The 27,904-nt window shown below is 42.8% G+C and overlaps 1 protein-coding gene across 1 annotated transcript in view; it reads left to right on the top strand.

The window, feature by feature from the left end:
* PFDN1 (prefoldin subunit 1) overlaps positions 1–26,310 on the top strand; it is a 53,601-nt gene extending 27,291 nt beyond the window's left edge. The window contains exon 4 of the mRNA XM_004686797.2: positions 25,915–26,310. Within this exon, the coding sequence (XP_004686854.1) occupies positions 25,915–25,998 (84 nt within the window). The 3' untranslated portion in view covers positions 25,999–26,310. The remainder of the gene's footprint in view (positions 1–25,914) is intronic.
* Positions 26,311–27,904: the final 1,594 nt, after the last annotated feature.

Raw genomic sequence — 27,904 nt, 5'->3', positions numbered from 1 at the left:
TAGTATATATATGTGTGTGTGTGTGTGTATATATATATCTAAAACAGTTATATATACACAACTATATGTAACTCTCTTTCCTTGGGCAATTTTATCTTTCTACTTAGTAATATAAGTAATATATTCAATTTGTTGTTTTTTATTCCTCCTACCAATACAGGTTTCTTATCCTAACATTCAGTTATTGTGTGACCCTACCTCTGCATTTAGTACACTTCCCAAATACTACTCTAACCTCTATTTTTTTTAAAAAGATTTATTTATTTAAGCATACAGAACTGGGGTACAGGCCAGAGGTGCAGGGGTGGTGAGAGGACTACCAGAGAGAGTGGGGAGCAGAACAGGCCCACTGATGAAGTACACTGCTGAGGGGAGCAGTGGGCAGGTCAAGAGAGGTCTGCTGTGCCATATAGGTCACCTCTGGGGCAGGGATCGAAGTCATGCTGAAGTGTCTTTAACGTTTTAGTGCTGTGCTTTAATTCTCAGCACCACCAGGGAGGGCCCTAAATAAACTTTTTTTTTTTTTTCTAAATAAAATTTTTGATGAGTCTCTGTACTGTTTTCCCATAATGGTTGCACCAATATTCCACAGTGTGCCACAGGTTCCCCTTTCAGCATTCTCCTCAATGCTTGCTGTTCCTTGTCTTTTTTGATCATGGCCATCTTTGCAGATGGGAGGTGATAGGCCCTTGTTTTGTTCTGTATTTCCCTAGTAATATAACAGATGATGAATATCTTTTAATGTGCCTATTAGCTATCTGTATATCATCTTTCAAAAAGTGTTTACACCCTCTGCCCATATTTTAATTGTGTTGCTCTGTTGTTGAGTCATGTTAGCATTTTTGGATGCCTCAGTCTTACGTTAGGTGCTTCTTTTTTTTCCTGCTTATTAATTTCATAGCACAATATAGGAATTTGGGAATATAAACAATTACTAGTTGAAGTCTTTACAAATATGGATATTATTTCTGTGGAAGCTTGATACAGATTCAGAGCTCTAATTAGTTTTCCAGTATTCCTAGTTGTTCCTCCTTTCAAATCTACAATATCTTCTTCTGGACCTATGTTATTTCTTGATGGTCAGATTGCTTCATCTTAATCCTTTGTAATTATCATTATCGTTAATATCTGCCTTTACACACCTTACAATTAAATTGGGGAGGCACATTTGGTACGTAACTCTGCAGATAAAGGACAAGCTGTTTTCATTTAGTACTTATCTCTGAAGGAGTAAGGTTGTTTTTGGTATACCAAAACTGTTAACTCATTTAATGAATTTCACTCACTATATATGCTTCTTCGCTCCCTACCGACAGTCTGTGTAAACGACACCGTGGAGAAAGCTGCTGCATGCCACAGGGGCTGGTCCGCCCCAGGTCTCTAACCTGTGAGCCTACCTCCACGGGTGTTGCCTCACTGCCTTTTGCCCTGCTCTTTCCTTAGCGTTTCTGTATATTTGGCCACTCCAGCTTCTCCACCGAACTTTTCTTTGAAAAGTAACCTGAATTTGTTTTAAACTTCTGATAACTCTGTTGTGCAGTGCCTGCAACCTGGTGGCCTTTCTTACCTGTTAACCCTTTCCTTTTGTGGGCCACATGTGAGTGTACCCCTGATAGAGAGGTGTATCACTTACTAGGCCGATAGAGACAAGTGCTCTTTTAATGTTGGAAAGGTAGTCTTAATTGCCTTTTTCTCCTTAAAATTCTTTATTTACATAAAAAAAATATATTTGAACATCCTTATTGAGTGGTAAGGAGAGCCATGCACACCCCCCACTTGTGGATTCCTGGCAGAGCAGGGCAGGTGGATGTCCTGTGGCCTGAGAGCATGTGTATCCTTAAGTACTCCTGGGTTGGGTTGTTCTTTAGGCCACAGTCACTTCATTGGAGTTGATTAAGAAGTATTTTCAGGGAAGATTGACTATATGATTGTGTTACACAGTTTTTTAATCCTTGCTTTATAAAGAGGAAGATGAAGTTCTGGGAGACAGCTGCCATTTCATCTTGGTGAATCATAGTGTAGTGGTGCTAACCCTTTTCAAGAGAAATGGAAAATGATAGCTTCAGTCTGATAGAATGACTGTGTTTTATGTTGAGGAGTTTTTTCTGTCTTACAACTTTGTTTTTTCTGTCTTACAACTTTTTTTTTTATTTTACAAAAGTTTATTTTTCTTTTAAAAGAAGATAGCTGAGTGTATAATATGTAATAAATACAGCTAATGTTGATATAAAAAAGTACAAAAGTTTACATTCTAAAATGAATATAATTGTTTGGGATTTGTTGTTAAGGCTTTTGAGTCTCATCTGTCTTTGGAAAAATAATTTTTGAATGTGCAGCATCACTACAAAGAGAAAATAGTAGTCTTGGTCGAGAAAATTCATTTTTCGAGAAGTACTATTAAGACATATTGACAGGTTGCAGAGATATCTCCTAAAGATTGAATAACTCATCCTATAGGAGTAAGGTGGAAACGGTTACTTAAGACTTCTTTTAAAGCTGGGAACCAGCTTCAACATTCAGATGAACTGTATCCAGCTCAGTTTCTAACCCCTTGTCATCTGAATTTCACTTATTTGAAACCTTTGAAAGAATTGCACAGCTTTCTGTGACACATAGACACATTCAGACCACCATTCTCTTAAAAGTCTCTCGCTGTCTCAGGCAGGCCAAGTACTGATAGCGTCAGCTCATCTGCCAAGTCTGAAGAGCCCAGTGGACTTTAGCTCATGTGCGATCTGGTTGGCCACTTCCCTTCCCCTGTCCGTGACATGATACCACCCCTTTCACCACCCTGCTTAGCTCAGCAATGAGGAAGAGGAAAAGGAAATCCAGGGCATTTTGGCCCACTTGGTGCCTCTTCTGACGCAGAATATTACAATCCTGTGGTTGTGAAATAGCTCTGTAACCCATGCTATAAGTAAACTCTAAGACACTGTATGAAAGTCTCAATTCCTCCACAAAACTGACAGTTTTGGTCAGACAGTGGTTCCTGAAACGTGTAGGAAGAACAGTGGTGAGAGAGCTGGATAGGAGGTGCCAGTGACACTCAGCAGTTGGCTGAAGTCTGAGACTTCTGATGAGAAAATGTTTTGGAGGAGTTCCCATGATTGAGGACATTTTACCCTGCCTTATTGAGGATCATTTTTTCCATAGCATGGGTGGTGACTGGTAGGCACTTGGATGGATGTACTGTCTTGCCCTAGCCAGTGCATTTTCAGCTGGTACTATTGTGCCTTTGATGGGAGCTGCTTTTTGGAGGTGATGTGGACACTACTGTATGATAAACAGTGATTTGTATCTTTGCTTTTTTTTTTAAAGATTTATTTATTCATATAGAACTGGGGTACAGGCCAGAGATGTGGAGGGTGAGAGGATTCGCCAGAGACAGAGTGGGGAGCAGAACAGGCAAATCGACGAAGTACACTGCTGAGGGGAGCAGTGGGCGGGTCAGGAGAGGTCTGCCAGACATGTGGTCACCCTGGGGTAGGTGGGGATCGAACTCATGTGGAAGTGGCTTAAGCTTCTTAGTGCTGTGCTTTAACCCGCTGCGCCACCAGGGAGGGCCTTGTATCTTTGCTTTCAATGAAGACAGAAGGACATGTGAGAAGAGAATCAGTGATGGATTGTTTTTTATACATTCAGCAAGAATGACACCCAATGGTTTATCTGGTTGCATAGCTCAAAGTTTAGAATCCATTAAACACTAAGTTATGTATTTATTTTGTAGTGAAACTAGTTTGAACAGAAACTAGTTAAAGTACATAGAACTTAATAATTTATAGCAAATACTTATAACAATCATTCAGAAAAACAATATTGGCAATACATTAGAAGCCTTTCCTTGTTTTCCTCTTCCAAATTGCATACTGCCCCTGTACTTCCTCTTACTCTGTCTTTTGTGATAATTTCTTTCTAAATGTTTAGTTTTCCTATCTATTTATGTATCCCCAAAGTATAACTTAATCTTGGCTGTTTTGAACTTTATATGAACAATAGCAATATATATATAGGTGTGTGTGTGTGTGTGTTTTCCTTGCTGCTTTTGCTCAATTTTTTTTAGTATAATAGCTTATTTTTACATCATTTTGTGTGTTTTTCCATCTCAGTTGTAATCCCTGTGGACTTCCCATCACCAGTTCACCCTTGTGCCATCACCATAGTCCCATGCACTTCCCCCCGCTCCCCATTTTTGATCCCATTCTAGCACTGTAAAATGTCTCTAGTATATAATTGTTTATTATTATTATTCCTCACTCCCTCCCCCACCCCGGTCCTTTATGTTCCTGTTATGAGTGAAACCACCCGGTATTTTTCTTTTTCTTTCTGGTTTATTTCATTAAGCATGATCCTTTCCTGCTCCATCCATGTTGCTGCAAAAGGCATGGGTATCTTTTTTTGATTGCTGAGTCATATTCCACTGTGTATATATTTTAATCCAGTCATCTACTTTTGGGCAATTGGGTTGATTTCATGTCTTTCCTATTGCAAATAAAGCAACAATAAACATGGGAGGGGTCGCTCAATACTTTTAAAAAATATATTTTATTTTGTGTAGAAAGTTATAGGGTGCAGATCAGAGGTGTGGGCAGTGAGGAGATTCACCAGAAACAGAATGGGGAGCGGAACAGGCAAATTTGCTGAAGTGCACTGCTGAGGGTGTTAGTGGTGAGACAGAGGTCTTCTGTGCCATGTGGGTCAGCTCCCTGGCTGGGATGGAACTCAGGCTGTAGTTGTGATAGCACTAACACTTAATCCCTAGGCCACCAAGGAAGAACCCATTCTTTTGCTCAATATTTTGTTTGTGAAGTATATTCTTGTTACTACGTGAGATTACTATCTGTTCAAATGCTACTCCTTTATATAGTTGTACCATAATTAACCTTTCTAGACAGTCCATTTGAGTCTTTAACAAGTCAAGATGTTCTCAATAGCGTATCTGTATAGTTTTTCTCTTAACCTTTTCTTGAGGGGAACTGTTGCTCAAAAACATCCTCAACCTTAACCCAGGAGAGTTTTGAGCCCTGGAGAGAAGTATAAAATGTCTATTCTAAAAATAAGCATGATGATTTCCCACTTGTAGTAGTATCTACATAACTAGATACCTATGAATCTTCTAAAGTGTTAAAAAGAAAAAGACTAATCTCTTTCCTGTATTATTTTTACTTACGGAGTTGTGGGTGAAGTGATTTATTTTCATTTACATTAGGATTTAAGATATGAATACTTTTATAGAATTCATTTGCATTCTCAATATTTGTAACAAGAATGTTTTAAAATAGGTTTAAATTATTTAAGACTTAGGTCTAAAAGGGAGGTGGTTGGGAACTCTAGAGTTTATAATGAATTATACCTCTTCTCTATGCTCCAGTGTCTTGGAGCTGCTGAATCCTCCTCTGTGATTTTCAGAGATGAGTAGAGATTAATCTGAAATAGTCTAGATATGCTCTTTATCTGGTTGGATATTCTTTATTGATTGCTGCAGTATCTTGATCAGTGTATTTGCTAATGCTTACCCAAGTAAGCAATCTGTGACAGATTTCATTTCCTTCATGGAAATATTTCATGTCTGATGTGAACTTAGGTGTAAAGAGTTGAAAAAAGGTATGTCCTTTAAGTTAGGTGGTTGTTACTTATCTCCAAGATACATATTTTACACAGTCCTTTGATTTGTTCTCATTGATGTGTTCTTTATTTTGCTGCTTTCTGCTTTTTTGATTTATATTTCCTCTCTGTCTCGCCATAAATATTTCTTTTGCCTCCTCTCTCCCATGCAAGAGAGTTCCTCCAGTCATTTCCAGACTGCCTAAAAAATGATGTCTTTTGATGAATTAGAGTTTTATTTTCTTTCCTATTGTTGACTATCTCCCTAATCTTACAACTAGGTTTCTAATATACTAGTCAAGATACTTTTTTTTGCCTCAGAAGCTTACTTCTGATCATCATCACATCATAGGTCTTCTCTATCCTGAAATAATGGAAACTGATCAGAAGAAGTGAGTTGTCAAGTACTCAATGGTAGTCAAGGCTACCCCAGTGTTACTGAGCACAGTTCATATCAGTTCAAAGGAACAAGATTCCAAATGATGCAGGTCTTCAAGTCTTATTGGTTTTATAGCAGAGGATTCATTACCCTAAATTCCTAACTTAAATACCTTAGGTTAACTTCAGAATTCTAGAATCTAGCCCTTGCTATACTCTAAGCTGTGTCTTCAGCTGTAAAATGAGAGGGTTGGATTAGAAGATACCTAGAGTCACTTTTGTTAAGTTTATTGCTGTAACTTTAGCCTTTTTTGAGTGACCACATCAGGAGCAGGAAGCTTCCTTAAAACAGAAAGATGATAGGAGACAAAATAAGATAGAATGCCAGTTTCATGTCTTGGTCATTCGCTTAACTTAAAAAGTTAATTGCAATTCTATATTTGAAGCTAAAATAAGACTATTTGTTGCTCTACAACTAAACTATAATACAAGGTGTTGGCATCTTTGCTATCTTTGCACTAGTCAGTTAAGACACTGAATTCCCAGAGATGTGTGTGTGATGGCTTAAAGTAGTTTATATTAAGCAGCATGCCTTTCAGCGATAACACCACACTAAAATAATATGCTCAAGAAAGCATTTTACTCACTTGTGCTTTACGCTGCATTGTCTTACAAAAAACATGAGATGGCAGAAAATGTTCAGAAAATGCTCAGAAAATGCTCATAAATGATTACATTCATTTGAGTGTAAATGTGTAGTTTCATAAATGGTTCTTGCTAAATTTCTAAAATGTATTTTTATGAATTTTAGCTAACTTGCTGCTGGTGCAGATAATTAAATTACCTAGGGCATTACCCTGTTTTGCCATTTTTATTAATTTTTTCAAAGAATTTTCACTACAGTATTTTATTTATTAATATTAATAGTATGTGTGGGGTGATGTTCTCTTGAAAATTACGATTTATTAGAAGACCTTCTCTGGTCTCCCTTTGTTTCCTCTTAAACAAATCTCTTACCTCTAGCATAATAAAAATATTTGAATTTCATCACAATTCAAGAAGCCATTCTTTTGGATACATAATTCTCCTGTGAGGCAAACTTCCAAAACGGCCATAGAAGCATTGTACTCCCAGCTTTTTTTTTTTTTATAAAGCAGTTCATTTTATTATGCTTTTGTTTTTAAGAAAACATGTATGAGGGTGGAACAGGTCAGGAAGCATTATCGGTTTCCACTGGTCTTTCATTTGTACTCTTGTTTTTATATGAGACTCTAAAGGCCTAAACTGTGTGTGATTCTATAAAGACATGGAAAATGATTCTTTCTTAGGGTTGGAGGAAGTGATGACTAGTGTGTTTTTTGCTGGTAGTATCTGATAGTCCCCCCTCCCTTTAGCTATTCTAGGCATGTTTAGTTGTCAGGCGTTGTCGGACTAAATTGCTAAAAATAACAAATAAGGGGGAGGCTGTTCTAAGGCCAGCTCTTGCCACTGTCTGTAATCTGTTTAATTTAGTTCCTAGGGAGAAAGGGCAAAAGGAACATGGTACCACGCTCATTGAATGGATTTTTTGTTTAAAATGTTGACAAGAACATTGTTTGAGCTCTCCCTTTCCCCAGACTCCATAGAACTCACGTACCCACATCCACTGAAGAGTGCAGAGCCAGGGCCTGGAGGCTCAGAGAGCATGCTCCCATCAGTGGTTGTGCTAGAGATTAACTAAGCGATTGTGGTCTTTTGCTTGTCCTTTAATGTGGCCTTTGGCAGTGGAAATGTGCAATTAGCCTGTAAGAGAGGTGAAAGCACAAGGGTGATGGTTAGAAGTGGGGGAGTTAGTGTGAGAATAAACAAATCTTTCTGACTAGTGCTCCTCTAGTTTCAGAGAGTCAGGTAATTTGATAAAAGTAAGAATACACGTGGCCTCAGTATACTTATATTCTTTTTTTTTTTTTAACCCACATTGGCAGCATGAAGTTCTGCTTGGATTTGGCCCTTGGCCTCTGTATACCTTACCTTCTATTATAGGGATAAATTAGAACAATCTAGAATTTGTTTGCAAAGCTGTCTGACATCACTGAAGGAATGACTTAACTACCTTTCCTACCCTCTGCTATGTATATTCACCAGTGGTGGAGTATGTGAAACTAGGAGCAAATTTTCAGTCATTTTTCTGGTGCCCTACAGTTTTTTGTGTTCACTCACCTAAGAGCTCTATTCATTTTGAAGTTCTAAACTTGCTTACTAAGTTTGCTGTCGGAAGTGCTATCCAAAACCATTTCCTTTGGGCAACTTTTTTTGTCTTGTCCTGATCACTTTGGCACCAAGGAGCAAAAATGGGTTGCTTTTATATATTAGAGATTATTAGGAGCTCTATCTTGGGAAAACTTACATTAGTGAAGTTCCGGTGTTTATTTCAAACTTTGGAATCTCAGCACTTGGACTCTGTAGGCTTGGAAATGTTTGCTTTTAGAAATTTCTGAAATCACCAACCTGCTTATTGCCTGTTTTAATGAAATACTAAATTTTAGTCTACTGAAGGCCTTAAGTATAAATTTAGGGCAGTTTCCAAGATGATCCCTGCCCTAAAGATGATAAAGTCCTGTGAGATTCATGTGGAATGTCACTTGAAATCTTTGTAAGTAGCAGAAGACAGATAATCATTTGTGATCAAATTTAATCGAGAAATTTGTAAAGAAAAACATCACTTTCCACCCAGTGCCTGAACCTTTTTTGGAGTTGAAATCCAAAGCCTTTATTAATGCAGACTCTGCCTACCTTCTCTCTGAGAGAAGCAGGAGAGGAAAACAGAAGATTGGTGGTGATGGAAAGCATAAGAGAAAGAGGGAGCTTCTGGCATTATGATTGACGCCTTAAACTGGATCAGGTTTGAACTGTATTGGAAAATTTCTATTGCTTAAATTTGTAAGCTTTTATGTATTAACATCAAGAGGCTGAACTTTGACATGTAGAACTGATTTTCCTCTCTTTGGAAGGACTAAGCAATTCCACAGTTCACTACCTAATAATAATTGTTATTTGGATAGACCGGAAGAATGCTTGAGTGTATGCACAAAGGAAGCATTATTAAGTGTTTGCTGGATGTGTTGATAATGCAGATTACTTTGGGGTTATGTCTAACTACGGAGGCTTTTCCTTCTTTTAATTGTACACATTAAGGAATCTTCATCCTGCTGCACTTAACAATCTGCCGCATGCTAATTAGGCAGTGAGCACAAAATTAGCAAAGGCCCTCATGGTGTAGAGTTTATAGTCTGGAGAATGGGAGCAAGAGATTTAAGAAATAATATAATTGATAAATTATAAAGAGAAAACACACACTATAGGGATAGAGGATGATGGGAGTTATGGCAGCGAAGGTTTATTTGAAAAGGTGATATTTGAGCAGAAGTGAGGTTGTACAGTGCGTGTGTATCTGGGAGAAGAGGTTCTAGCTTCAACTTCATAATGGAATAGTCAGTATGAAAACCGCAGAGTGAGAGCATAATGGATAACTTGGGAGAAAGGTAAGAGGCCAGCTCAGCTTCCGCTGGGGAGCAAGGTAGAGAACAGTAGCATCAGACAGGTATCAGGAAATAGATCATATAGGGCCTCCTACTTATAGAAGTGAATTTAGATTATGTTTTGAAATTTGGGATTTGGGGGGAGGGTTTCGAAAGAGAAATAACATGATCTGATTTACATTTTAAAAGGAATAGTGTGGTTGCTTTGTTGAGTGAAAGCACACAGGGACAAGTTGCTGCTGAGAAGGGGCCAGGCTGGAGAATAGAAACAAACAACTCTCCCTAGGATGAGAGGGTTGTCCAGGCCTTCCCTCACCAGCACTGACCCTTAGCTGGGCAGCTGCTGTGCCGCAGGAAGCAGGTTTGTAGGGATCGCAGAGGCTGACAGGCTAACACTGGTCACTGTCTGCAGGACCATAGTGCAGGAAGGTTGAACATGGCTCATTGAGGGCTCAGACGCTGAGAACCCCTGCAGGCCATTTATTTATGGTAACTTGATTTGAGAGATGTGAATACTTACAAGGGTGAAAACAACATGCTTACTCATCTTGAAAGTTGAAAGTTGCCTGGTGGGCTTCATGACGAGCTCCTTTGCTGTTGCCTGGCACACGCACTCTGTGCACACAGCCTGCGCTTTCCTGCCTCTCTTATGTACTTGCAGTCAGGAAAGCCTCAACTTGTAGAGTAGTTTCTGGTTCCTCTTGAAGATTCTTGCCAAGTAATAGGTACTATTCTTTTTTGCTCATTATGCATATTATGCTTTGGCACAATAATTAGGAATGTGAACTTGAAATCAGATGAATATGAATTTGAATTCCCAGTTTGCCACTTACTACCACCTTGGTTAAGTTACTTAGTGACCCTAAGCCTAAATATGCTTTTGTGAAAAACAGCAACAGAAACATCATTAATGGCAAGAAATCATAAAGAATCTCCCTTTTATCTCTGCCTAAGTATAGAACAAATTGAAAGTCAGGCAGGCGGATATAGTCTTATATATTTTACCTTTATTACTGATAAAGATTAGGTTGAAAGATGTGGCATAGGTGTGCAACAACTATAATGGTTTCTAATACTGATTCACCCAGCAAATCTGGAAGTGTGGGGTGACCACAGGTCTCTGCAGAGGCAGGCAGAACCTCTCTCTGAAGCTTGTGAGGAAAATGTGTGCCTTTTTCAAGGAGACAAATCCTGGCATGGTGGAAGGGGCAGAGGGTACAGTCCTTTTTCCAAACACGCCAGTCTGAAAAACCAGTGGTCTTCTTAAGAGTAGATTGGAAGAGGCTAGGACTATAGCTGACACAAACTGGAGGTGAGGAAGAGAAACATTTTTCTCCCTTGCAAAAAGTACCCCCTTGTAGTATAGCAAGTGTAGATTGCTTGATGCTGTGTCTGGGTTTGTTTGCATGTAGTGGGTGCTCAGTATCGCTTTACTAGTTGAGCGTACTGCCACCAGATACTTATGAGGTAGTTCTGTTTTTTTTAATTTTGGAAAAAATCAATGATATATATGTTCAAAGCAAACGTAAATAACAGCAGTAACTACCCAGAGATAATGTATATTAGCATTTTGTAATATTTGCTTAAATTTTTTTACAAGAAAAAATGCTACCAAAATTGAAACCTTTTGTAACCTCTCGCCTCAGCCTCAGCCTCAGCCTCAGCCTCAGCCTCAGCCTCAGCCTCAATGCCATTCATCTGAAGCAGCTACTACCAGGCATTTGATATATCTTTCCATTCTGTGTTGTAAGCATCTTGTATTCATTCAACAGGTATTATTCATTTCTTTCAACACCTTTTTTTTTTCTTTATTCAACTGTAGGTATTTAAGCTTTATCCACAGCAATAAATATATATGGTACACTCATTTTAATTGCTAGCCAGTATTCCATAAAAACATACAATTTACATTTTATTCAGAGGACCCACTGTTGAGAGCCTCGGTGCCCATGTGTGTAGGTGTGACCACAGGACTCTACCACTTGTCAGTGTCACCATTTGAAGGGCGAGTACATGGGCTCAGGTGCTAGCAGGTGCTAGCTGCTGCTTTTGTTTTCTAAGCCCTGGACTCTGGGGAAATGTATGTCACAGCCAGAATCAGGCAGGGAAGGAGGAAGATCAGAGTGGGAACTGAGGACTGTGGATTCTAGATTCCAGCTACTCCAGTGAAAGGGGGATTCCTATGCCATGGTTAGATATGCCAGTAGCCAGACCCGCTAATGTTAGTGGTTCTTTGCTTACAAAATGATATACTCCCCCTTAGACTTCTCCCTCCACCCCCTGCACCAACTCTGAGTAAAGAGATTGAAAGTGACTTCTAAGTGGCCTGGCATCTGGAAATTGAAGGAAGGGCAAAGTGAAAACCACCCCTTGAATCATGTTTGTAAAGAGCTGTATGCCAAGTGCTCTTTTATTACTCCTGTGTCATTATAAATTTAATTGGTGTTATGTCAGCTACTTAGATCAGAGCTAATAGCACATTAAACTGCATTCTGTTTGTGCCAGTTCCATGGTAACTTGGGTGGGTGTGGAGCGGGGATATGTGGCAGCTGTGACGTCTGGTCTGTAGAGTGATTTCATCAGTGTGCGCCTCTGTATCGCCGCCCTGGATGGAGAGGTGTCACTGGGTGATGTGACTTGACCTCTTACTGCTCCCCAGAGCCCCAAGCAAAGGCCTAGGCTTGAATGTGTGTCCTCGAGGCTTAGCTTAGATTTGACAGATTTCTTGGTAAAACTGGCAGGTATAACTCCTCTTTCTTCATGAAAAGAAAGCTGAAGCTTTGGAAGGCTTTGTGAGTAGCCCTTTGATATTGGAGTGTATTTGTAGTTCTCCAGTTCTGCCCTCTGCTGACCTCTGCAAGTCCGTAGAGATGCTGATGAGTCATTCATCTGTGCTTGCGGTGGCTTTGAGCTCTTGCTTGTTTTCACTGTCTCCAGGTCCTTTTATGGGTTTCCGGCTGCGATATCTCTATTTTCTTAGTTGTATAAATATGTTACATGTTTGGAAAGTAGTAAGGTGATCACATAGAAGTTTCCTTACCTCTGTTTGTCCATTGGCTCTCCCAGAGTACCATTTGAACTGATTAAATGTTTTGGTGTTTAATGATAACATGAAAGTCAGTTTTCAGAAATTAATACGTCAGTTTATTTTACCCTGGCTACTTTGTGTTTGTGTTACTCCTGAGTCTTTGGGTGGAGTAAAGACTGATCTATTGTGAAAAGAATATATCACGAATTTGCTTTCCTGTGTCCTTAAACACCTGCACGGTTTTCATGTCAGATCTTCTCTTTATGCTGCTGCATTTTGAAAAGACTAGGAATTCTTTGTTTTTAATTGAGGTAAAATTCATTTAAAATTTAGCGTGTGTAACCATCACCACTGTGTAATTGTAGAATTTTCATCACCCTAAGGAAACCCTTTAGCTATTGAATAGTCACTGCCCATTCAACCCATCTCTTGCCCCAGTATGGCAATTACTGTTTTCTGTTTCTAAAGATTTGCCAGTTTTGGATCTTCACATGGATCATTTGATACTGGCTACTTGCCTGTTTGTTGCCTAATGTTTTTCTTTTATGTTGTATCATGCATTAATACTTACGTCCTTTTTATGGCTGAGAAATATTTCATTGTGTAGGTGGGCCACATTTTTATATTCATCAATTGATGAACATTTTATATAATGTGATTAATGCTGTTGTGAGCATTCACAGGTTTTTGTTTAAATACTTGTTTTCATTTCTCTTGAGTGTGACCTAGGCGTGGAATGGCTGGTTCCACAAAATTACCATGTTGTAGTTTTATCTTCTAACTTCTTGAGTAACTGTCAAAATTTTCAGCAGCAACTGAATCATTTTACATTCACGCTGATATGAGGGTTCCAATTTCTCTGTATCTTCACCAACACTTGTTCCTTTCCATTTCTTATTACAGCCATCCAGTGGGTATAAAGGAGTATCTCATTGTGGTTTTTATTTGCATTTCTGTAATGACCAATCAAGTGGGACAAGTTTTTCATGTGTTTATTGGCTCTTAGTGTATTTTCTTTGGAAAATTGTCTAGTCAGGTCCTTTGCTCATTTTAAAAATTGGATTATTTGTTACTGAGTTGTAATTAAAAAATCTTGAGTTGTGTGGAGCAGAGTAGGATCGTTGTCTTTAGAATTTTGCCACACATACCATAGTTTTGTCTCCTCAGCTGAGTCAACTATAACTCTACTTGCAAGAATGCAAGGTGTTGTCCTGACTTCCTGTTTCAGCAGGCACACCCTTCCTCACCTAGCCTTTTACCGTGCCTTCAGGCCAAATTCTCCAAGCACCATGGGTTGGATCCTTTTGCTCTTCTGCTAAGACTAGGGCAAAAGCCTGTTTACATGCTTCTCTGTCTAGTAGATGACCACTTGGCTTATGATTCTGGAAAAGAAAAATAATATGTATTCAGAACCATCTTGATTTTGTAAAATGTTTTCATTTTAAACTTCTTTAGTATCTGCACATTTCGTTTGCACATACGGTGAAACAAAAAGGTGTTCTGTGTGTGCTGTACCTTCTAGTTTTCTTTTTTTGTGTGTTAGAAAGTGATCAAAGACCCCAGGGTTGTGATTCTGGCAGTGCTTTCTGTGCAGCCTCTTCCTGATTTTTAAAATTCCATTCATAAATCAAAGACTGATCATATTTAGTGCACCTTTAGTACATGTACAAACACACACTTCTCAATTGTGGCATTGTGTCATTATCTCTTCCCCTGTAATTTCTGAGTATCGCACTCGAGCCCTTCATGTCATTTCCTTGTGCTCAGTTACCCTGGTGCTTCTACAGCATGTGTCAGAGCTGCATAGAAAAGCCCAGTGGCCTCACTGAAGATAGGAAGGGAAATTATTTGTGCTGATACTGCAGAATGTGTGCTCTTGGGCTCCCCACTTTAATTTTAAAATTTCAGGTAATTTTCCTTCTTGGAGTTTTAGGGTCATATCTCAAAGAAGCTCAAAATCTTTTAAAAAGACTTTTTAAAAGTTGGATGCTCTCCTAGCAGCCACTAGATGTAGCCCTCTCCCTGACCCTCCGCCATTCCTGACAGGGTGTCACTGTTCTTGTTCCAGCATGTCTAGTGACTCCTGGTGTTCTCGTCCTTTTGCCTAAACTACTCTTCTCCTGGGTTTTGTGACACAGTTTCTCTTGTTTTCAGTTTTTGCTCTTCCTTATAATCTTACTAAATGTTGGCTTTTTACAAGGCTCAGTAGGTTCTTTGATTCTCTGTTCTTTGTCTAATAATACCAGCCATTTTCATGGTTCCAGGTACTATTTATAAGAACACTTGTTTCTCCTGAACTGCAGACCGACTAGTGTGTTTCTTGTATCTCGTAAGATACCTTTGGATATCTCACACTAAACTCATAATCTTCCCTTCCAAGCGGATCCTCTTGTGGGTTATTACTCACCTCTCACCCCTACACACATACATTCTGGTATGTAATGAAGGTTACGCAGGAAGACTTGATAAAGTCTTGATTTTTTTTTCTCCTATTATTTCATAATTCTATCTCCTGCTTTCTTCCTTCTCCATTGCCACTATTAAGACACTGTCTTCCCAAGACCACTGCAGTGTCCTCATGATTGATCTCCCGTCATGCGTACTTGTGTCTTTTGATCTGGTGTTGCCCGACTTAGCACTAAGAAATGGTATTTGCGTGATTTACTGGGGTAAATGGATAAGGGTACTGATAATTGGAGGGAACTGTGCCCAAGGGGGGTGGGGAGGGTGTGGTTGACTGCCTTGAACCCGCTCTGCCACTCTTAAGACTAAAGGGATATATCTTGGGCACACCATGACCCATTCATGACTCACTAGACTTTCTGGGGGAGGCTCCGCTCTAATTCATCCTCTCTGTTGCAGCCAGTGGTATTTTGTTTTGAATGGAAATTTGCTGTTTGTCATGCCTGCTTAAAACGCAGTGGCTTTCCATTGTCTTCAGGATAAATACCAAATCTTTAACTGGGTTTAAGATCTTGCCTTATCTGATCAGCCTCACCAGTCTTACCCTTCTGTGGCATCCCTCTTTGTCTCTCTCTCCCTCTTTCCCTTAACCTCTCTCATACTTCAGTCTTACTGGCTATCATGCAGGCTACCAGACACACCAGGCACACACTTGGTAAGCTGCTCCACTTGCCTGGAATTGCACTCTTCCACTCTACTCTAGTCTCGCCACTTGTTTAATTCCTACTCATCCTTCAGTGCTAGTTATAAGTGCTTTTGTGACTTCTTGATTCTATCACGTTTCTTCCATTAGTCACTGTGCTCTTCCCTCTGATCCCTTAGTACAATAGTGGTTATATTTCCATGTGCACAGCAATAGGGTAATCTATACGAATAAGGGTGTGACTTGCTCACTGCTCTAATTCTAGTGCTTTTTGGACCTGATATATATTTGGTATCAGTAAATAATGAACAGAAGAATGCTTTGTCACTTCTTGGTTTGGGGAGGAAGCATTAACCAAGTCACACAGGACCATTATTCTGTAGAGCTTACATTCAGATATAGACAATAAGGAAATAAGTAATAAAATATAATGTAGTAAAAGTGACTACAGAGAGAATTACTGGGAATTTCCTTTTGTTGACTAATCAGGAAAGACCACTCAGAAAAGTAACACTTTCACTAAATGAAAAGAAGCAGCAGCCACTTCACAGTATCATTCCAGGTGGACGGCATGGATAGTAAATGTCTTAAGGTCGGAGTAAGTTTGGTGGAGTTGTTTAAACAAGTAAAAATTGGTAATAGTGGTAACAAGACTGTCGTGGTTGGCAGGGATGAGGTCATAGAGGGACTTTTTGCCCAGAGTGAGGAGTTTGGATTTCAAGTGCCATGGGCTGTTAGAGGATTTTATCAGAAAGTAACCTGATTTATGTTTTAAAATATCTGTGAAGGACCTCCCTGGTGGCACAAGTGGTTAAGTCTAAACACTATCAAGCAGTCAGCAACCACTGCAGTATGAGTTTGTTCCCTGGCCACGCAGGTGACCCACATGGCGCAGCAGACCTCTCCCATTTCACCTACTGCTCCCCTCAGCACTGTATTTCAAACATCTGACTGTTCTGCTCCCCACTCTGTTTCTGGTGAGCCCTCTCACCCTTTGCCCTACACCTCTGGCCTCCACCCCCGTTCTTATATGAATAATTAAATAAATGGTTAAAAAAAAAAACCATTACAGAGGCCTAGGGAAGAAATGATGGAGATTTGAACTAGGGTAGTAGCAGTGAAATTGTATATTAATGAAGACTTGCTATTGGTTTGGATGAGGGATATGGGCTTTGAGCAATTGGATTAGTACCATTTTCTGAAATGGAGATGACTGGGAGGGGGAAGCAGTAACTGTAATGCAGTTGTGCTTGTTTTAGGTATGTTAAGTTTGGGTTTGACAACCAAGAGGACATAGTTTATAGGCAACTGGGTAGTTTATCTGGAAATAGAGGTTGGAATTGGAGATACAAATTTCTGAGTCATTATAATCATGTTTAAAACCATGAGACTAGATGAGAGTTCCTAAGCGAGTGTAAAAGGGAAACGAAAAGCTCTAGGACAATTTCCTGGAAAATGCAACATGTAGAAGCCAAACAGAGGAGTTCAAAAAACAGAAGTTAGAAAGAGTTGCCAGTGATGGAGGAAGAAAACAAGAGTGTGGCATCATGAAGCTAAGAGAAGAGGGTATTGCAAAAATTGTGCCAGATGCTATTGATGAGTAAGTGTGGGTTGAGTAAGAGAATAGAGAAGTAGCCACTGCTCTGGGTGACACAGACATCATTGGTGACCTAAACCACCATCAGTTCAGTGGAATAGATGGAAGCAGGGATGGAGGTGTCTGATCCCCACCAGGGAGCTGGCCCACATGGCTCTGCACACCTCTCCTGTCCCGCCTGCTGCTCCCCTCAACATTGTACTTCAGAGGTCTACCTGTTCTGTTCCCCACCTCCACTGGTGAATCCGCTCAACACCTCTGGCCTACACCCCAGTTCTTGCATGCACAAATAAATACATCTTTTTAAAAACATTGGGGGGGGGGGAAGGAATGAAGTGGAGGCAGTTACTAAAAACAGCTGGTTTGAGAAATTTTGCTGAGAATGGAAGGGGGCACAGTACTCACAGGGGAACGTGAGGTCAAAAAAAAGGTTTAATTATGTCTCACCAATTATGTCTCTCTTTTTCTGGAAGAAAAAGAGAACTTAAAGGTTAAGAAGAAGAAAGGATAAATGGGGGCAGAGGGGTGAAGGTTTTGAAAAAGCAAGTGGGGGTGGCCCAGGGGAAGGGTTGTGTTTTGATAGGAGCAAGAGCACTCTTCCCATTTTAGTAATAGGGACAGAAGAAAGTTCCCTTATTGGTGTAGGTTGGGTGGATTTGGTAGTGGCAAGAAGAGAGAATTCTCACCAGGTCAGCAATCTGGGATTTTCACAGCATGTTTGGAATAAGATGGGGAGAGACAGTAGGAGATTTGAGGAGATGAGAAGTGTATTAAAATAGTTCTTTTGGAGTACAGAGTAGTGAACATATTGACAGAGTTTAGTAGATTTTCCAGAAAGTGCCCATTTCAGATTCATGGTTCTGGTTTTGAGTGAAATCATTCAGCAGAGTCTGGTGGTCCAGGTGCAGACATGCATCCCTACGTAAATGGGTGGGTTTAATTTAGGTGGCATTTTACCAAGTGCGCAGAGGAAAGGATGTTTCTGGGGAGTAAATAGAAGTGAAGTACTGTGAAAGCAAAGCTAGGTAGGATGGGAGAAGGGCATGAAAGGTAATGAACAAGGAAAAGTTGTGCTTGAGAGTGTCAGGTAGAGGTTACCTGGAAATCGTGAAGTAGTGGTGTGAACGTGACATTCTGGAGGTGGAGCAGGGACTGCGTGGAGAGACCCCCAGGGTATGACCATGGGCCATGGGACTGAGGTGGTTTGGTAAAGAAATTGTGAGAAGAGAATACGTCATGGGCCTGCATGGACCCTCTGCTTTCTTGTTGCAGCTGCTCATGAGGACCACAGAGGGGCAGAGTAGAGGGCGCCAGCCACTCAGTGCCGCAAGCTGGCACTGGTCACGGCAGCAGCAGGAGGGGAAGCAGCTTCAAGCACCAGGGTTTGGGTCTGGTAGTGGACTGCATGAACGGTGAATGGATGCTTAAGGTTTTTGTTAGGCAGTTTTTATCAAAGTCTAAAATCTCCGAAATAGTTCTATCTGCTGGACTCACTTCTGCCCTAAGGACTTCTCTTTTCTAAAAACAGAGGTTGGCGAGCGGCAGCCTGCTGGCCAGATCCCACTTGCCGCCTGGTTTTGTTGTGGGAACACGGCTTGCCCACTCGGTCACTCCACACTCCATACTCTGTTTGTTTACGCTTCTTCCTTGGCCACTTTCGCACTGGCAGAACTGACTGTGGCGGTTGTGACAGAGACAGCCAACCCCACAAAGTTTAAAATATTTACTGTCCTGAAAAGTTTGCTGACTTCCCAACTTTGAATAGAGATTCTCAAACTTTAGGTTTTCCAGCTGAGTGGTTCTCAGAATCAACTTGGAGAGCTTGTGAAAACAGAGGTTGTGGGGCTGGTTGAGGCCTGGGACTGAATTTCTAGCAAGTTCCCAGGTGATGCTGGTGTCAGTGGTCCAGGGGACACATTAAGAGCCATCACTTTAGATATTTAAGGTAGAGATCAGGCTCCTTCTCCACTTCATCTTCTCTGAGCCCAGTGTTCATATTTCGGCTACTTCTCAGTTGCCATGATTCACTGTCCTCTTCCCTTTAGACCTGGTGCTCACAGTCTAAAGTGCAAAGATTCTGTGGGGGAAACCTCATTAGCACCGTACACATGGGAGCAGCTGCCAGTCTCCCCCAGCCTGTAGCCAAGAACAGCCCTATTACCTTTTGGCCAGAGTTGTGTGATGGGGACTGGGTTTTTCTGGGACTTAAGAGAGGCGTATAGATTAGGGAAGGCGACAGTGGGGTAGAGTTGACTTCAGCCCGAGGGGGACTAAGGGGCCCCACACTGCTGTTGGGAGGAAAGAGGAATCCTTGCCGCCCCCAACTCAGTTTCTCTCTCTTACAAGGTGCTCAAGGAGAGGATTGTCTTGGGCAGGCTGAGCAGGTGACTGTGGGTGAGGCTCTGGGACCTAACCCCATGTAGAACAGAGTTTCTTAGCAGGTAACAGAACCCCTGGGAAAAGCAAGTCATTGCTCTGTGGAGCCAGCCCTTTCTCTCTCTTTTACCAGAGGAACCTCTGAGAGAGATTTTGAAAGCACTTCCTAAAAGATAAGATAATAATCCTTTTTTTTAATTACAAAGTTTATTTTTACATCATTTTGCACATTTTTTTTCCATCTCGATTGTAATCCCTTGGGGTTTCCCATCACCAAATCACCCCTGTGCCACCACCATAGTTCCGTGTGTTTCCCTCCCCCCCACCCCGTTTTTTATCCCATTCCCCACTCCACCCCCCACAAAATGTCTCTGGTATATGGTTGTTCATTATTTTTGTTATTTTCTCGCCTGGTCCATTATACTCCTGCTATGAGTGACACCATCCGGTATTTTTCTTTCTCTTTCTGGCTTATCTCACTAAGCATGATCTTTTCCAGCTCCATCCAAGTTGCTGCAAAAGACATGTGTTTCTCTTTTTCGGTTGCTGAGTAATATTCCATTGTATATATGTACCACATCTTTCTAATCCAGTCATCTACTTTTGGGCATTTGGGCTGCTTCCATGTTTTTCCAATTGTAAATAAAGCAGCAATAAACATGGGGATACAAGTATCTTTTTCAATCAGTGTTTTTGTGTCTTTTGGGTAGATACCTAGGAGTGGGATTGCTGGGTCGTAGGGAAGCTCCATGTTTAGCAGTTTGAGGAACCTCCAAACAGTTTTCCATAGTGGTTGTACTAGTTTGCATTCCCACCAGCAGTGCAGGAGAGTTCCTTTTTCTCCACATCCTCGCCAACATTTGTTGTTGCTAGTTTTTTGAAGATGTGCCATTCTCACTGGGGTGAGGTGGTATCTCATTGTGGTTTTAATTTGCATCTCCCTTTTTATGAGTGATGCCTGTTGGCCATCTGCATTTCCTCTTTGGAGAAGTGTCTTTTTAGCTCTACTGCCCATTTTTTGATGGGTTTGTTTATTTTTGTTGAGTTTCATCAGTTCTCCGTATGATAATAATCCATTTTTATTTTTCCTCCTTATTCTCCTGCTTGAGGCCCAGAATTTGCTGGTTTGGTTTGAATCTGTCTCCCAGCCAGTTGAGTCCTTAATCGTCATGTATGTCCCTAGTTGAGGTGCCAGGGGACAGGAACCTATGGGCCTCTTGTCTGTTGGGTCTGTTCTGGCCTGCCTCTCCTGCCCTGGTGCTTCCTGCTCGTCCCTGGGGCGGGCACAGCACTTGCTGCCAGTCGCTTTGCCACTGCTCATCGCAGCACTGTGCTTCTGCTCAGTGCCCTTTCTGACTTCTCAGACTTTCCCCCTCACTGTCTTTTTTTCTCTTCCTCCTCATGTTGACTTGCCTTCTTCACATATCACCCTATTTGCCAAGGCTGCCTCCTCAGATTTCAGTGAATTCTTGTCTTCTTGCTAAGCTCACCCATTGTGGGCAGCTAGCATCCTCTGGCTGTTTTATTAGTTTTTGCAAACTGGTAGAATTTGAGAATCGGTGAGGACCCTGGGTTTTTAATTTGGAGGTCATGGAAGAGACAGGGAGAGGGTAGCTTTTGCCTCGGATTTTTTTTTTTTTTTAAGTCGAATTTGAAGTTGACTAGGGCCTGCACAAGCTGGTAGCTATAGATTCAGCACAAGAAAGAAGTGTGTGGCCAGAGCATATCAAACTCAGGGTCAGAAACACGGGCCTTAGTAGAGGGTCTCTTAGTGCACATCTCGGAGGACCTCAGGGCAGGAGGGAGGCAAGACTGCCCTGTCTCCGGCCCTGTGGTCTGGGTTGGAGGCCAGGGACAAGGCACAAGTCTCCTTTTATCTGCCATGTCTCCTGCCTCCCCCAAGTTCCATTTTACCTGTTTTGTCTTTTCTTCATTTGAGGAAAGGAGTCTTGACTAAGGGAGCATGGGGACACGGTGGTACTGACAATTTACCAACAGGGAAACAAGGTGAGGGGGAAACTTTTTTCTACTACCCAAGAATGACAAACAGAAAAAATACTAGTTTAGAGAAAAAAGGAGACAGAGTTTCTAGAAAAAAAATATAGAGGTAGTATCACAAGATGAATTACCTCAGGAGCCTACTTGAGAAATTCTGTCATGTCAGAAAAGTTCTAGGGACTTGCATCTTTTTCCTTGGTGAGAGGATGAGATGAACACCAGCCCTGTCAACTCACAGAAAGAAGAACCTCACTGGTGAGCAATAGTTCCAAAAATGGCACCCCAGGAAATCTCAGAACTTGACGTGGGGACAAGGTCCCATGTCATTGTGCTCAGAGCTCTGTGTTGATGGCACCAGAGAATTTCCTTTGGTTTTGAGGGCGCATGCTCAGCGAGACAGAAGTTGGGGAACGCCTTCCTGGGACTCCTGATGGAAGTTATAGGTTTAAAATGCAACTGGAGTTTACACAGCAGTATTTATCCCCTGCAGCTCCGAGTAGCCTGGGCAAAACACGGGATGGAACAGTTTCTCAAGAAGTTCTCATTCCAGGACATGGGGAATTGGGATAGTTTGTTTTCTAAGTTAACCTGATTAAGGGTAAGGACTTGACCCTGAGGGCCTGTTCTGTTAGTGGGATCAGTGAAGTTCATTCTAATCCTGTGGATGTCCAGGGGCAGAGGTTAGAGGCCAAAAGATGGAAGACCCTCTTGAGGGACAGTGGTCAGTTTCTGCTTTTGCTTCCTCTAGTGGATGTCCTCATCCACTCATGTTGGGACGGAGAAGTATAAAGGAGAGGTGTGTGCAAGTAATTCAGTGAGACACCATTCCCCTAATCAGTTTCCCATCCCACAAGTCCTGGGTTTCTATTACATACCAGTCATACTTCCAGACACTGGGGCAGTATTGCAGGCAGAGCTCATGTCTCATGAGGGAAACAGATTCTGCTAGGTGTTATGGAGAATAGGAAGCAAGGAGGTGAGTAATGTGGCTGTTCCTGCAGAGAGCCAGAAGGCAGCAGTGCCCCAGTCCCTGGGGGTTGGAGGAACAGCTGGAGGACAGACCGTCTGGAGATGAATGAGTGAGGACTTGGGGAAGGGAGGCAGAGGGAAGTCAGAGAGTCAGCTGAGAACAAAACGGTCTACGTGGCTGTTGAGGATTTTAAGTGTTAAAAGGTGATGCTGGCTGCTGTGTGGATAAGAGACTGAAGGGGTGAACAGCGGAAGGAAAGAGCCCCCCAGGTTATTCACGGCAGTTCAGATTTTAGATATATTATGAGATTGTGCTAACAGGATTATTTACTGACCAGATATCAAAAGATTCGAAGATGACACTAAAGTTTTTGTCTTAAGCAACTTTGAGAACAGATATGCCGTTCATAGAAATGGGGAAGACTGGGGTTAACAGAATTTTTGGCTTGACTAAGTAGTTCTAGGAAGAAGCACTAGAGATACAAGGAAGAAAAAGTTTGACTTAATCATTGGTTCGTTTTGTCTTCTCTGATGGTTTCATTAGTATTTGGATCAATTCTGCCACAATTGTTTTGGGGATAAGTAGAGGCTCAGTGTAGCATTAGCTTTTAGGAATCCTTACCTAGGCCTCTACAGTTCATAGTGGGTCCAGAAGAACCTTGGGATGGACCATGTGGGGTGGGGACGAGGGCATACCTCGTTTCAGGGGCTATATAAAAACTTACCACAAACTGAGCTTAGTTTTGGAGGCTAGAAATCTAAACTAAAGATAGTATGAGGTTATGGCTGCTTTAGAATGGTTGGGAAAGAATCCTTCCTTCTCTCCACTTAGCTTCTGCTGGTGGCCAACTCTCCTAGTGCTTCCTTGTCGTTAAGGGCATTCCTCCTTTCAGACTCCACCACAAACTCAGCCCCCGCCTTTGTATAGCCTCCCTTATCTTGGTTGCTTCTGCAAAAACTGTATTTCCAAATAAGGACACACCCGCAGATGCTGGGGCTTAGGATTTCAACCTTTCGTTTTGTGAAATGGCGTTAAACACCCGTCCCCCTCCACTCCTTCCCCCTTACCCCCATGCTTTAGGCTGGGTTCTAGGCTTGGATGTGTTTTGAGGATGACTTGTGTATTTCTTTTGAAATGCATTTACGGTTCCCTCTAGGCTGGGGGACTGTATACTGCTGGGGGGGGATTTATTTATTTATGCATATAGAACTGGGGTATAGGCCAGAGGTACAGGGGTGAGAGGATTCACCAGAGCTAGAGTAGGTAACACAACAGGCAGACTGACAAAGTATACTGCTGAGGGGAGCAGTGGGCAAGACTGGTGAGGTCTGCCACGCCATGTGGGTCACCTCCCTGGCCGGGTATCGAACTTGCGGTGAAGCAGCTATGGTGAGCTTCGTGGTGCTGCTTTAACCTGTTGCACCATCAGGGAGGGCCCCATTTTTATATTATTTTAACACTTGAAGGCTTCGGGGCATGCATGGTAAAAATCATGAAAAAAATCCTGAAACTGAAAGATGTTACAGAAGGAAAGATCTGAAAGCTGAGAATTAGGACTTAGATTTGATTGGCCAGAGCCCATGCAGTGGGGAGACATTCCAGGCGGAAGGTTCAGCCAGCGGGTGCAGCGGAGATGGTGCACCACAGACCTGCGTCCTGACCCTGGCTGGCAGGACTGCAGGAGTAGAATGTGCTTGCTCTGCTCACTTTTCCTTAGGCCTCCACGGGGCTGGGACCCAGGAGCTACCCAGATGGTGCTTGGCACTCCTGGCTAGCTGTCCTGCCCTTCTGTGCAACACCCAGTCCATACATTCTTCAGTGGTGTGTCAGAAGTTACTAGTACTTGCCACTTTTTAACTCACCGCAAGTGAAGTCTGAGGGTTATTTATCAAAGGAAGTTTATCAAAGGAAGTTTAAGTTCCCATTCTGATATTACAGTATCAGGTTTAGCAGTGTAATTAAACAGCAGAGCTCCTTAGCAACAATCTACGTTTGTGGCTGTTGAGTGATCATGGTCACTGAGTTTTTATGGCGCTCCTATTGTTTCCTGGATGCTCTGCGCAGTTGGACAGGTGGGGACGAGTAGCAATGGGGCTCCTTACAGTGTGAGGAAATTTGAAGTTAGGCAAAGATAAGCAGGAATCAGGCTCACACAAGAAGCGATAGAGTCAGGTAGACCCCACAGTATTTGGCTCTTACCGGATGAGAGTCCCTGAATGCACTGAATAGATACCTGGACAGAGAAGGGACGAGCTAGTCTGCCGAGGGCAGAGATTATAGTGACGCGCTGCAGAGATAGAAGCATTGGCAGCGCTTTTCCTGTCTCCGTGGTTGGGGATGAGTTTCCAGGCAAACCCATCAGACTAGGCAGCTCAGCTGCCTGACTGCCCCCCCGCCCCAAGGCACTTTAGTGGTCTGAGGGGAAGAGGGATTCCGAGGCTGCTTGGGAGGAGGAGCCAGAAGTGGGGGGTTGGATGCAGAGGCCCCCTGGGCTCATGGGCAGGGCTCTGCATGTGGCTTCAGTGCAGCTTGGTCATACCTCATACCTCGGTGTCGTCCGGAGAGCGTCAGAAAGGGAGACTTTGTCTCGTGTTGTTACGAGGGAGTGCAGCCACAGCTGTGTCGCCAGGCAGAGATGGGTGAAGACACCCTGCTTCTGAGGTGGCCACAGAACAAATGATGCACAGACATCATTTCCTTTGACTAATCTTTTGTAATTCTGGTCCAGATGTGGCTCTGAAAGTAGTCAAAGGTCTTTGTGTAAATTGAGATTTTAATTTAGGACCCAGATGGGCTGGGGATAACTTCCGAAAGGTCTGCTTTACTCCGTGTCTCATTGTCCTGGATTCCTGGCAGGCGGTAGTTTCAGCAGAAAAGCAGATTTCATTCTGACTCATCTGTCTTAGTGAGATGTGTGATACAACTTGGTACTTGCCAGTCTTCTCCGGACCGAGCGCGGGGACTCTCCATCCTGCCTCGGCAGTGGCTAGGCGCCTGGCCCGGGCCGTGGAAAACCTTGAGAGACGGTCTGTTGTGGGGCTGGAGCGTTGTCCTGGAATTTCCTGGCCTTTGTCTGTCTGGTATAACTTTATGTACTGAGACGCCTGTTTTTAGAGTCTGCTTCCTTTTGGGGAAAGAGTACTGCTGTCAGTCTAACACAGCGTTTCTGCTTCCTATGCCAAGTGACCTCCCCTCCTACCCGTGGGGGGGTGCCACTCTGGCCAGGTACTCCTGGAAGCCAATGATTGCAGAAGAGATGCCATCGTTGTTGAGCAAAAAGCTGTCTCTGCCAGCCTGACCCATCACTTTGTTGCTCACATACCTTTCTTTCTCATGTTGCAGCAGAAAAAGTCCTACCTGGAGCGGAGTGTGAAGGAAGCGGAAGACAACATCCGGGAGATGCTGATGGCTCGTAGGGCACAGTAGGAGACCTCTGGGGGAAGCTCTTCCTTTTTGCCCTTCTGTTCCTGGCAAGGGCAGAGGGGCCTGTGGGGGCATCAACTTTTGTTCTGCCCTGACGGACATTTAATGTGAATGTGTGGTAACCCTGACTTTTCTACATCACCCCGAGCTTCTTTTCAGATCCTAGCCCTGTATTTTTTTATCCTGGTCCAGCCTGACACTCCTTTACCCTAGGGGTAAGTCCAACCTCCCCAAGAGGGCAGAGGACAGCTAGGGGAGCTTTCCCGAGCCTCCTGCTAGGCGTGCTGGTCAGGCCAATAAAGGCATCCCACTCTGCTAAGGAGTCTGCTATTCTTGAGCCGACGACGAGAACTGAGGACGAGAGGCAGGCGCTGCCCTCCACAGCCCTTCCGTCGCCTCCAGGTGTTGGTGCGTTGAAGCCCACCCTCTGCCCCCTTTCTTTTCTGTTCCTTTGAGTATCCTCAACCTCTGAGCCTCCATGTAGTATGCAGATAAAGAAGAGTCTGAGGCATCATGCGCTGGACGTAAGTGACCACAATAGCAGCTCCTCTGTGGAGTCAACAATTCTTTCCTTGCTTCTTCCCAAATATTCCAGGAGAAAATTCAGTAATAAGCCAGCAGCCTGCCCTAACTAGTCTCCCTTGGCCAGTGTCATAAGGAGCACCATCACCCCAAGGTTGTCTCCTCGGAGCTGAGGGATGGTGGAGCTAGCTCTCCCTGGTTGGAGAGCCAGTTGTCCCATTTTTAGTAATTTTGTTGCAACTAGTGATTATTTAAACATAGCCATTATTTTGAAATTTAAATTATGTATATTCCCCATCAAGTTATGTTAAAAACAAGGGTAATAAATATTTAAAACGTATCCCTCCCTAATAGACTAAATCTGGCCATTATCTATTTTTGAGGGCAATAGCCTGTTTAATCTGGATGGAGGAAATACTACATGACCGTGCGCTTCTCCTTCCTAGTCCACGGCCAGGACATCACGTGGTAGCCTGAAGTCAGCTCTGGTGGGACCATTTACACTACAGAAGTCAGGTGAAAAAAATCATGGCTTTTGTCTGTCAGTCAGAGGGAAGCGGTAGTTAAGTGTTTGACAGCACTGTCACTCTGCAGGGAGGGTGGTGTGAGCTGAAGAAGGAAAGGCCCAGTCCCTGCTATGGCAGCTCAGCGCCACCCTGTGGCCAAAGCTGAGATGGAGTGAGGGGGACAGCAGGAAGAGTCAGCCTGAGGCCTGCCCTGGGCTCCTCTCTCCTTCCAGAGCAGGCCCTTTCCTGGATTCTGGGTAAAAGCAGGGACAACTCCCGGGTTGAGTCCACCTCTGAATGGGACCGGAGACAGTGCTAGCTCAGCGGGGCCCCATGCACAAGCGGCTGCGGATGCTGCCAACCTCAGAACCTGCCTTCCTCATGGCACCCACATTGCACCTCCTGCGCTGGGTAGCAGCCTCTAGCCTTGGTGAGCAGTGGCCACGCGCCTGGGTAGGAGGGGCCTGGGCTTGGGTTCTGTCTGGAGTAATGGAGACAGTTGACGCTTAGACAAATTTATTGAAACATACAGGGTGTTAGCAGAGAAATCATTCAGTGGTATATCTTTTCGCTACCTTGACAGCATAATTTTCAAATTATAAATATATATTTCATAACAAGCCTTTGGCCATAAACAAAAAATGAAAGTCATTTAGCACATTTGTGAAAGGCCAATAAGAAATGGATTTTTAGCCTTAAAAAGATCAAGTCACTGAATTAAACAGCAGCAACCCCTGCTAATCTAGAATCCCACGGTGTGGAAGGTAGAAGTGTCTGCGGAGCTAGTCATTTATTTCAGCAATCAGAGGTGGGGGCAGCACACCTGTCGAGGTGGTGGCAGAGCTGGCAGGACCGAGGGCCGGGCTGGTCAGGTGAGCATG

The sequence above is a fragment of the Condylura cristata genome, unplaced genomic scaffold (assembly GCF_000260355.1).
Source record: "Condylura cristata isolate star-nosed mole 26May11 unplaced genomic scaffold, ConCri1.0 scaffold00021, whole genome shotgun sequence".
In the NCBI taxonomy this organism is placed as follows: domain Eukaryota; kingdom Metazoa; phylum Chordata; class Mammalia; order Eulipotyphla; family Talpidae; genus Condylura; species Condylura cristata.
The sequence above is the reverse complement of the archived record's forward strand: the minus strand, read 5'-3'. Positions and strand labels throughout refer to the sequence as shown.